The sequence below is a fragment of the Mustelus asterias genome, chromosome 9 (assembly GCF_964213995.1).
Source record: "Mustelus asterias chromosome 9, sMusAst1.hap1.1, whole genome shotgun sequence".
NCBI classification, from domain to species: Eukaryota; Metazoa; Chordata; class Chondrichthyes; order Carcharhiniformes; family Triakidae; genus Mustelus; species Mustelus asterias.
Window position 1 is genome coordinate 100638000 of NC_135809.1, and position 12543 is coordinate 100650542.

A 12543-nucleotide genomic window follows, 5' to 3' on the forward strand; every position below is an offset into this window, starting at 1 on the left:
GTTTTACAGCAAGCAAATGTTCAGCACTCATGTTCGTCTAATAACTTCAACATTGGTTGGTGCACAAATTGAATTGTGGTAAGACAAACGTAAATGTTAAGAGATTCCAATCTGTTTAGTTTCTTCCTGATTTGAAAAGGGTATGATTTTTATAGAAGTATATTTGCACAAATCATTGAAGTTGGCTGGCCAGGTCGAGAAAGTGGTTAATAAAGTATATAAGATCCTGAGCTTTATAAATAGGGGCATCGGGTACACAAGCAGACAAGTTATTCTACAACTGGGGCTGTTCTCCTTGCAGAAGAGGAGGTTGAGAGGAGGAATTGATGGAAGGGTTCAAAATCATGAGGGATCTGGACAAAGTAAGGGACGGTTCCCATTGATGGAAGGATCAGGAACCAGATGACACTGATTTAAGGTGATTGGCAAAAGAGGCAACAGCAGCATGAGGAAAAGTGTATCTGGAATGTGCTGTTGGAGATGATGGTGGAGGCTGAGGCTTTGTGAAGGAAATGGGATCATTACCTGAAAAGGGAAAATTTGCAGGGCTACAGGGAAAACATGAAGGAGTTGCTCTTTTAGTGAGCTGCCATGGACAAAATGGTGCAAAAAGCCATCTTCTGTGCTGTAACCATTCTACAAATGTAAAATCACCAATTTTGCAGCAAAAATAATTGTTCAATTTGATTGCAGACTGAGCATCTGTCATTTAATTTTACTGATGTTGTTTTGGAGCACATTACTCAGGCCTTCAGTCGTCGTGACAGCTGAAATAGATTCAAAATTTCCATTTTTTGGGAGGGGAAAAGTGATGTTTATCCTGGCACAGCAGACCAGAATGTGAGATGGAAGTCTGATAGACCAAAATTAGAAATAAGGCAGGTCAGGCAGCATCTATAGAGAGACGAACAGACAAACATTTCAGGTCAATGATCTTTCATCAGAACCGGGAAAAATTATAATTGGTTTTGAGAAAATGAAAGGGGAGATGGTGGAAATAACAAAAGGGAAGAACTGTGATAGTGTGAAAGACAGGAGGGAATTAAACTAAATAACAGTTAGTCGTGCAGGGCCAAAAGGAATGGTAATTGGACAAGTGAAGAAGCAAAAGATGTGTCTCGAGGAGATGTGAATGGCAGAATTTCTCCGCTCACCTCACGCCCTTTAACTTGATGCATTCTGTTCTCTGAGATCTAATCCCTAATGTTTTCATCAACCCTGCAGACAGGATTGGTCCCATTATCGTGTGATGAACCAATCTTTCAGAAGCCAAACGCCAGTTTCATCAGAACGTACAAATTAGGAGCAGGAGTAGGGCATTTAGTCCCTCGAGCCTACTCCGCTATTCAGTACGATCATCGCTGATCTCGTGGTCTCAACTTTTAATGAAGTAACAGGGGGGGGTCATGTAATGTACGTGCGGGAGCGGCAGCGTTCTCACGAGCTTTGGCGCTACTCATTTTTCATTTTTGATCCTTTTTCTATCCTGATGCACAACCACAATTATCTGATCCTGATATGTATGATCTGTGCTATGTTCCTGGAAAATCCTGGCTAAACTTTGGTTACAGGGAGCCGAATTGAGTCAAGGAAATCCTTAATTAATTGAGGCGGCTGGGGTGGGACCGATTTGCAATGGTGGTTTTGCTGTTGAGCGGGCCAATGCTGTAGACTTCATGATAATAGCTGCCATTGTGACTAAAATTGTGGATGACAGTTTTGGCTCCCTGCCACAGACTATTGGTGCTCACATTGCTGAACTGAGAGATATCCTAAAGAGCATGGATGAAGTGGAGAAGAGAATCCTGTAAATCAAGAGGGCCGTTTCCGAGGGAGGGGCTCACCCTTCAGTCCTTGGAAATCCTGCTGCATGTTATGTCTAACATCCTGGTTGATTCAGGGAAATGGGGCCAGTGAAGGAGTATCAGTGCGCCCAGTCTCCCGAGAGGGGAGAATTCCCAGCCCAATTTGAGAACTGGCTGCCATGCTTTCACAATCTTGATTCGAGGCTGGGCGTTTCACGTTCAATGGAGCACACTGTATCCAGTCTTCGAGGTCTAGGGTTGGTTGAAGACTCTGACTGCAGGTCTTACATTGTCTTGTCCTCGGTGTTCATCGAAGAAGGGCTGGAGGTGGCAGGACGCAACGGTCTTTGCCACCCACTGGGTCTGGGTTTCTCTTTACCGGGACTTCAGGACAATGACATGGTAGAGGTGAAAAGGCTTTGGTGAAACTATGGATGGATCCTGGATGTTGCTTGATGATCCTGTCGTGGCTTTGGCCTTTTCAAGCTTTGTGGATGGTTATATTATCCTGCAGTTCTTCATTAATCCTGAACTTTGTTCCCTTGTAATCATGCTCTTGATTTTATGATGTTAGTGAGAACTATCCAATGTCATATGCCACCACTGCCAGCGAGACAGAGAATTTGACGCTCAGCCAAATCTCCATTCTTAGCATGGGACAGGAGAATCCCAGCTGTGGACGAGGTTGGAGAATCCTGGCCATTGTCTTTTATTCTGACAAGGGTGTATGATATATAAGCACAAGTGTTTGTTGCCTGTTATCCTTATTGCACTGCAAAAATCAGTATTCATTAATCCTGAATTGTACCTCCTGTAATTTTATCTTTGTGTTAATCCTGTACTGTGCTTTTTCATATTGATGGGTCAATCCTGTAACAGTTCTGAGGCAAATTTTGCCAATTGTCCTGTTTAGAGTCATATTCTGCAGTTCATTGTTAATCCTTGAATGTATCCCCTGTAATTTCATCTCTTAATTGATCTTGTTACATGATTCATCACATTGATAGGGGCATTTCCCTGAAAGGGAGCATGATGTTGAATTTTCACTTGTTATTCTGTTATCCTGATATCCTGGTGAATCTAGTGGCATCCATTTATCCTTAATGGAATGCATCCCACAATGTACTTCTCGTTTCTGAGGTGTGTGTTGTGTAGGTTGTATGGTACTAGAGCTGTGAAATTTTCTTTTTATCCGTCTTCTCGTCTTGTAATATTGATGTTTATAGTGGTGCACTTTTTCACCTGATATACTTTATTACAGTTATGGTTAAAATAGGTAGCGTCATCGCAGGAAGGTGAGAAGTGGTCTAATATGGTGGTAGTGGGTAGGAAAACTCCCTGAACTTGCGTATCTTGTATTTTGGGGTGATAGAATCTCTAACTCCTGTTATGGTATCCTGGAAAAAGATGCTGTAATGTATTATTGGTGCCTCCAAGATGGCTGGAGATGGGAGAAGCATCCTTTGGTGCACGCCCAAATGTGGCAGGAAAATCCTTGGCAGTTTAACCGCCATCTTACATGTCCTAATATCCTGTGTGTTTTTTTTTTATAGTTGAATAAGCAATGACAGTAGCTACTTTAAAAATTTGCCTTCCATATGTTTTGTCGCTCTGTCAGTATTATCCTGTAAGTTTGGTTGTGGCCGTATCCTGATATTCCCCCATCCCTCGATATATCCTTTCATTATTTATATAATGGGAGGCTCTGGATATAATAGTTAGTCCATTTTTTTTTCTCTGTCTCTTCCTATATGTACTTGTGTGAAAATGATCTTGCTGCACTGTACCAATTCTTGAGAGCTTGTTGCATTATTTGTTTTTTTAAAAAAGTATTTGATAAAAATATATATTTTTTAAATTCCTAAAGAATAACTCGAGAATGCTCTTGATAATGAATGACCTGTCAATGAAAACTAATTCTCAGGAACTATACATATTCATGATTCATTAATGTACAGTTAATTAAGGAGGCAAACAAACATCTCCTTTTGTATTAGATGGATTATATGGGCATGTTTCTTTGTGGATTAATTTCAGTTCCCTTCAAAGTAGGCTTTGTTGTGATGTGGTGAAATTTTCATCTCCCTTGTTTTGGTGTTGTATATATCGGGTAGACTCTCAATTTTATAAAGAAAACATTCATGCCAAAATGAATAAATCATTATCAGCGCAATCCAAATCCACAATTGAGAAAGCCTATCCAAAAAAATTCCACTACTTTATTTGAACATATTTAATTTCGTAACTGGGCAATTAAATAAAATTGTTCTTTGTCATGCCACATGAAGTTAATCTCTTTCATCACGCCAGCCTTGCACATTTTCAGTTTTATGAGTCACTTCCAGCCTTCCTGTTCCAAGCATATTTGAATCTTAATTAACAATGTTAAGAATAACGTAGTGGAAAATCAAAGACTGCTGTTTGTGTAGGCAAAGATGTATTTTACAGAAAATATGTATCTATATAACCCTATTTTACTTGTGTTCTGGAAGATCAGTATCTGAGTATGGTATTTGTTTGTTACCTCCATCACTGAAGGTGTGTGAAAGTTATATTTTTGTCCTGTTGGTCTGTTAAGCCTATTTGTTTGTGAACAGTATATCTCAGAAACTAATGCATGGATTTGAATGAAATTTGGGTACACAGTTAGGGTATGTCCCATGGAAGAAGTGATTATAATTTTGTCAAAGATGCAAATCTAGTGCCTGGAATTTTTTAAAGGATTTGTTAATGTTGAGAGGGTGATTTGACATTTTTTTTTTGTTATGTTATGGATTATCTCAGCTGCTGTGCTCACAGCTGTCAAAATGAGAGCAGAGTTTTCAGAGCACATTGTTGAATATGCATTGACCTGAAGTCTGCTCAGTGGAGTGAGACGGAAGCTCCGAATAAAAAGATTTATTTTCTCATCTTTCTAGTTACAGTGCCTCAATGAAGAACTGTGTAATAAAATTGAGTTAAGACTGCATGGTAGAGGTTTGCGCTTTACTGAGATCCCTCTTCATTTGTCCTTTTTTGTTATTGCGTGATTGTCAGATGGAAACCCATGTTTTTAATTTGATTATTTAATTTGTATATGAATTTCTATGGGGTTTTTATGGGGTTTTTTGCTGTCAATTACACAGCAATCCAGCCTTTGAACTGTGAATGTGGTTCTTGAATTTAAAAAATCCATTATTAAAAGACCATTACTGATGATCTGAACAGGCAGAGTAGAGAAAAGGAGAAGGTCCTATCAAATTGGGACTAGTTCATCTAGCCAGTAGCTGAGACAAAAAACGAAAAAAGATTCCAAATTTGTTACAGTGAACCTGCTCTAAATTCGACTGCGATAAGATTAGCTCAACACTTCAGGTGAAAGAGTGAGCAGTTACCCATGATTTCCATTACTGATCTCTAACAAACTTGGAATGTGCATGTCTGTGGATAGGATGGGCTTTGGATAATGACCTGAGCAGTTTAATAGTCTGTTTACAGTTATTCGCAAAGCCCATACATAAAGAAAAGCCACTTGTTTATGATACGGGAAGGAGTCACTGAATACTGACCAAGAATTAAAAGCTTGGCTATTTCTTTTTCTGAAGCCCATTTTACAGTGTTATCATAAATCTGTAAAGAGTCATCACCTTCAATAAAGGAGAGGAAGTGAGAAGTTGGTAGTAAAGGGAAAATTAGTCACATTTTGGGTAGGGGATGTGTACTTGATTCATCAGAACCTGGTTGTTAAGATAGTATGTTAAATTTTATGCCATCACTGGAGAGGACATTCATTTTTTCCCCTTTCACCCATCTTGTACAGTTCGCATCCCATGTGATGAAAATAATGGAGGATGTTCTCACTTATGCCTGCTTTCCCCAAAAGAACCATTCTTCAGATGTGCCTGCCCAACTGGTGTCCAGCTAGAAAAAGATGAGAAGATTTGTAAAAAAGGTAAGAAATGCTACTGATAAGGCCAACTTTTTTTTTTGTAGATTAGGTGAAAAATAGTGAGCATATTTTCACTGGTTTGAATTATGCTCGGATGGAACAAGTCTTCGGAAATTTAGCAGCCTTCATCCAAGACTTGGTTTTATTGCTTTCAAACTCCTGAGACCTTTCTCACCAAAATGTTAGGGCATAGGACCTCATTTCTAAAAAGGGAGAAGTGACATTTTTCATTTGTAACTGTTAAGCACATCGTTTAAATAAAACTAGTCATTTCATCCAATTTTGTTTTAGTGAAGATTCTAAAAACAAAATATAACATGCATAAAATAATTTCTCTGATCTCGGTGTGGAGAAGATTCACAGCTTTATGATTTTATAATAAACTCTTTTTTTTTTTCTGTCATCTCTTTCGTTAATGGCCCAGTCCAGACTCCGATAAGAGGACTATGAGTGAGTTTGTTGACAAATGCAGAGAAAATTGACAGTGGTGTGATATAATTAGTATGTTTTCTGTGATCTATTTTAGTAATATGTATTTGCACAAAATGAAGAGGTGTTAATTTCTTAAACCTTCTATTATTGATTCTTTAAAGCTCTGATAATTTACAATTGTTTTATGTTTAAATTATTAATGGGTATTTTTGAAGCTGTTTCAAGCATGCAGTTACTACAAAATGCTTCAATGATTCTGTACAGAGTTTATACTGGGTAAATAAGTATGGAAGCACCGTGTGTTGCATGGAAGACACGATAGGCTGTTGGGAGTAGGTGGTGAACATGTGTTGGGCGGGGTGGGGGGGTGGGAACGGGAGTGTTTCCTGTTGTGGAGGTCGGTGGGAAACAACGCCATATCTTCCAACCCCAACCTCATTAATCATGGGGGTTTAGCGCCGTATTCCATGGTGGGACGGACATGATGGCGCAAGTTCCTCCATCCTACCTTTGTGCCATATTAATAAGGTGCCCAACATCACTGACCCGCCATTGAAGAAAGGTGAAAAAGATCGATCTCCATAAACACTGAGGCTGGAAGATGGACTTCCTCATGGCCCTGAATCTGTACGATCTACCTGCAGATGCTCCCCCTACCCACTGCTGTGGTGTTCCGGGGTCCAAGGTCATTGGTGCCCTCCATCCTAAACTCCGAAAACAGCCCCAGGCATTGTTCAGATGCGTCCCGACTTCTGCACACCATGCTATTTCAGACATATTCTGGCCTGATGAGTTTTTTGACTGGTGTCACAAAGAATCGGGAGTAGGTGGAAGATTCTGGTTGGGCCTTTACCTGCATCCCATTAGCGGGAAGCAAATCAGTGTCACACCAGCCTCCAGCGTGTTTCTCAATCCTGCACGGCAGGCACCAGCAGAAGATCCTGTGGGAAAATCACACCGGTGTAAAATCGATTCTTGGACTCCTGCAGAATTCTCTGCTGTCGAACCCATCAATGAGACCATGGGAGAATTCTGCCCAAAGTCTTAGAACTGAGACAGGCCTTTTAAACAGCTTGCTTTGGCACTTGGCCGCATCTGTGGTCACCTCCAATCTGCTCCCAGGGTTGACGGGCTTGACTCCATTCTGCACTCACACCCCTGGATTGAAAGTTCAGTCTTCATGGCACACTTTCCACCAAGACAGGTCTGCCAAGTCAGGAAATTCCCAACTCGAGGTACCCGCCTTGGTAATGAAAATCTGGCTTGATGACTCCGGCACCGAATAAACTAAATAATACGGGGAATTGTCACACAGTAGGCATAATTTGGGTCCATTGAATGATGTGATCAGATTGACATTCTAAAAATCTCCACATTGTATAGTTATGGGAATATATAAAGTGGAGGTCAAGCATCTTCCCACAACAAATATTGAAAAATCACCCAAAGCCATTCCTATATTTCTGCAATTAGTTGTAAACCAGCTTTGGAAATCTAAAAATAGACTGCCAGTGTTCCAGGTAGGAAAAAAGGAAAAATATACTTTGAGGAAATGTTGTTCTCGCCTTCCTTTCTGCATTAAAAATTTTGTGATAACAATAGTTCTTGTGTCTTTGTGGTGCCTTTAAGTTCAAAATGTTGCATGTTCTTTCTATTTGTGAGTTAAATATCTGAACAAAAGATCAACATTGTTTGAAAACAAGCATTCATTATAATGAATGGTGGTTGTTGAGACTCAAACTCATTGATGCATCCACAGTCTTGAAACACTTAGCCTGCCTAATGAAAAGTGCCAACATTGTGTATTCACTCTGTAACCTTAACAGCTTCCTGGCACATTAGTTGGAAGTTAAAACTGAGGCGCAGATTGTAAAATAAACAACCCCTTCTCAACGCACGCATCACATCAGGTCCAAGCATAGCACATATGAATGCTGGAAATTAGTTCCATTCAGGCAGTAAGTATTACAATGTTGACGTTCCTTCCTGCATTTAAAAGACGGGGAGAATAGCTTTGGAGCCACGTTGTTCACGGCCTGTTTCATTACACAGTTAGTGAGTGGAAAGGACAAGAGTTCCCAGCGGCGTTGACTGAGAATTTGGATGAAACAATGACACATTGTACTAATCTGATTAGCAGATAGACAAATGGGGCAGGAATAGCAAGGAGTTCTGGCAGGGCTTGGGGGAACTGAGACTGCGCTTTACATTTGTTTGCATTAGCTTGATAAATTGGCACATTTGTTACTATATTATAAACGGTCTTGTCACCTGTCAAATGTGAAGTGGTGCAGAGGAGGATGAAAAAGAATCTTTGTCAACTTGTGGGGTGTCCTTCCATTTTTCTTGTCACTCCTGAATGAAATTTTGCAAATGTAATTTAACTGGCATTTCAGCACTGAAGCATGACTATTAATAATGCAGCCTCAATCAATAACCATTTAAATGATGTTTACAAGCTGCATTTCAAAACTAATTAAAATAAAGTTGGCAGCTTGCATTGATTTACATTGTACGCTCCAATCTATCATGTAAAATTCACTTCTAAAAGCAATCATATAAAATAGCAAAACGATTAGCAGTGTCACTTTCAAAAAATTCGGAATTCTGAATGAGTTTCTTGTTTCCTTGAATATAATCTTTCACAGCATTTTAAATATTTTCTGCTGTATAAGGGACTGTTTCTTTTTCTTCGTCAATTTTAAATGTGGATAAATTCATGTAAGGAGTACTATAATTTGAATCTGTAAAAGTATCTGTATAATTCCAAAAAAAGTAAAGGGTTGTTGTTTGAGAACATTCTGTGTTCTAGCCCATTTAAAGATTTAAGTGTCTGTGAAGTACCTTGGTTATTTTTTTCTATAAAACAGTATAATAAATGCAAGTTGCTGTTTGCCTGCATAGGTGGTACAACCTTGCAATTGAATTCAGTTTGAAATTGATGCATGATGCAGGACTGAGATCTGAACTTTTAGATTTTGCCATTACATGGAAATGTATTGATAACATCATTCACCTTGGTCTATTGGAGAATTAAATATATTTTTAAAAAGCTGTCAGTTGGTTCAGGAGGGCTCACAGACAGGTTTTGAGTTTTTCTTTCAGTCTATATGCTTGTGAATATTTGATTACCTTTCCAAAGTATAAAGCATGTTGGTTGTGACTGAACTCCTAAGTATCATGCATGAATTTATCATTTGTATTGGTGTTTCATGGACTCATTTGAACTATGCATTTTGGAAGGTTGAATTTCTGCTCCAATACAAAGATTTTATTTTAAAGTTTTGTAACTTTTTTTAGTCAATAGCTGTAAATTTGGCCTCCTGTGGATCTTCAGCTCACAATACTCCCTTTCTTTAGGTGGACAGCAAAACAATCTATGTTATTCTTCAATATCACCCATTACTATAATTTCAAGATTGAATTAAAGGATTTTCATTTTTGTTTGGAAGAAAAATTGTGAATTCTCCATCCATAATTCTCCAGCTGTGTTGAAAATACTTCTCCATGCGGGTGACAGTTGAACAGAGTATAAATACAGACATCTGGACAGGAATACATGCTCCCCTGATAATTTCCTAGCTGAAGTTTATTTGGATAGGTTGGCTGCATGATAGGAATAATTGCCTCATTATAAATCAATAATTGCACTGCTAATTAATTCCAGTTTAATTAAGGGGCAGTTTGATGACAGCACATTGAAGCTCCAATTCACTGACATTGTCAATTTCGCACCTATGATTTCCCCACATGTCAAACTCCCGATATTTCCGATTATACTGCACCGTCACTTGCTGGACAGAGGCTAAGCCCTTGCTGAAAAGGGAAGGGGGAATTTAGCGACCTAATTTCACAGGCTGTTCTTGTGCATTTTCTTGTACCCACCTATGGAGAGCCTTTGTCAGGGTCTTGGGAACAATTTGTCAAGCCGTCCTATTACCTAGAGCAAATGAATATCAATGGAAGATTGTGGCTTGAGTTCATGCTGTGCGTCATTACTGAAGTGCATGTTCACACAAAAAGTATTCCATGAAAAGCATAGGCCCTTTTAATATGAATAGATAACACCTTTCTTAAAATACCATTGAAGAGCTTTCATACAAATGCATCAACATGTTATTACTGTCACTTAATAAGTAACAAAATTATATTTTTTGAATGGAATTGAAAGTATGTCTGAGTAACAATCAAGAATTTAGTGTTGAGGAGAAAAGTTTTGAGTTCGGTTTTGCTTTTTTGAATTCACAGTGAGAATGGTAGAATGTTCTCCTTTTTTTTAAAAAAAAGGCTACACTTGATGTATTATGAATTAAAAGGATTTTGAATTCTTAGCAATGTCTGTAGTCAAATGGTCTAATACCTTTTGAACCTATGTGACCTTGATTTAAATATTTAGAGGGCGGAGCAGAGCTTTTTTCTTCCCCTCTATTTACATTTCAGTCAATTCTGTGCAATTTTGTATCAGTGCTGGCACCAATACCTCTCCTAAGCAGGACAATTAGATTTCCAGTCAGTCAGGAGCCAAGCAATATAAACACAATCTTGACAGGCTGGAAGGCAAGCTTTCAGTTACTAGTCTTGGATTGTAAGTTGCTGTATAAATAACTCCAGCAACTGTAGATTAAGGCTGGTAGCCTTTTACTTCTGCTTGTCCGATTAAAGCGAAATATTTGTGCTGGGCCTGCAATTTTCTGATTACGCACAGCCAGTTCATTTTCATTCAAACTGGCAGTAATAGCGTCAGATGAGATTACATAAAACTCATCTCTTTTTCCTTGACTGTACTTTAAACAAAATAAATGTTTTCAAGTCAAATTCCATGTATGGAAATATGTACAAAGATGGACTGCACAAAGGCTGTGACATAATTTCCCAGTTCTGATTGTAAACATGAGCTTCTATTTCCTGGTTTGATCAATTCGGAACTCCGAGATTGGGTTGCAGCTTTATTTTAAACTGTGTATCACTGTCCTTGTTGGAATGTGCAATTTCTTAACACTGTCCTAAAGTGTTTAATACTTTTTCTGGTTGTTGTTTAAGCAAATAATCCTTATGTGTATAATCATGTACATTTAAAAAAATATATGCCATTGCATTGAATATTTTTAGTCAGCAAAGTAATTCAATTGGGAAAATCCTAAGTAACTTGGCAAACATGTACCTTTCACAAGAACTTTCAGAAAACAAATCATCTGGTCATTTATCTCATTGCTATTGGTGAGATTTTTGAGCACAGATTGGCTGTTGTATTTTCCTACATTGCCACAGTGACTTTTATAATTCATTTGTGGGACATGGGTGTCGCTGGCTGGCTAGCATTAATTGCCTGTCCCTAGTTGCCCTTGAACTGAATGGCTTGCTATGCCATTTCAGAGGTCAGTTGAGAGTCAACGCTGCGACTCTGGAGTCACATGTAGGCCAGACTGGGTAAGGATGGCAGATTTCCTTCCCTAAAGGATGCTAATGAACCAGATGGGTTTTTCCTGACAATTGGCGATGGTTTCATGGTCATCAGTAGATTCTCAATTCCAAATAGTTTTATTGAATTCAAATTCCACCATATGCTATGGCGGGATTCAAACCCGGGCCCCCAGAACATTAGCTGAATTTCTGGATTAATAGTCCAGCAATAATACCACTAGGCCATGGCCTCCCTTACAATTTAATTAAATGTTTCATTTGGTGTAAAACACTTTTGAGACAGCTCACGATCTTGAAACATGCTCGATAAATTCATTCTTACCAAGAAAGTATACTCGCTTGTGCAGGCATTAAGAAATGACTGCTTTAAAACCATTTAATGGTAATAAATATGGGTGAATTATCACTGTTTCACAGCATGGTAAGTGTCCTACATTGCAATGATGTTTTGTGTATGTTCTTTTGTTTTGTAATTCTTCAAAATCATTTTAATGCCTCTAGCTAGCCAGTAGAACATTCAACTAGATAATTATTATATTAAAAAACACTTTTTAATCTTTTTCTAATGAGATAAATAATTGCCACGATAAAAGACCACTAGGTGTGAGCATGTTCATGCTGATGAAATACTCTGGCATAAAGCAGTATAGTTTTAAAATTTGAGTGACTTACACATGATAACATTTGATCAGATGTTATTGTGGAATGATGCACTGAAATAAAACTTTTAAGGATTTTGGTTCCGTTTATTTGTCTGCAAATATTTATATCAAACAGTAAATGTTGGCTAACTTATCAGGACAAATAGGCTAAAACTGATGAGAGAAACAAAACTGGAAATATTCTGTCAATTTCTGTGAGTTAATGAGTTTTCATCGGAACGTGCAAATGTTAGTGATGTAACCAGTTTTAACTAACTACTGAGGCAGGGGTAAGGTGTCAGCTAGGGGGAAGAAC

The 12543-nt window shown here is 38.5% G+C and overlaps 1 protein-coding gene across 2 annotated transcripts in view; it reads left to right on the top strand.

Annotated features, from left to right (window-relative positions):
- The window catches only part of LOC144498874 (low-density lipoprotein receptor-related protein 5-like), a 172970-nt gene that overhangs the window by 80331 nt on the left and 80096 nt on the right, over window positions 1-12543 (top strand). For both annotated transcript variants that reach the window (XM_078220687.1, XM_078220686.1), the window contains exon 5: window positions 5605-5736. In XM_078220687.1, the coding sequence (XP_078076813.1) occupies window positions 5605-5736 (132 nt within the window). The remainder of the gene's footprint in view (window positions 1-5604; window positions 5737-12543) is intronic.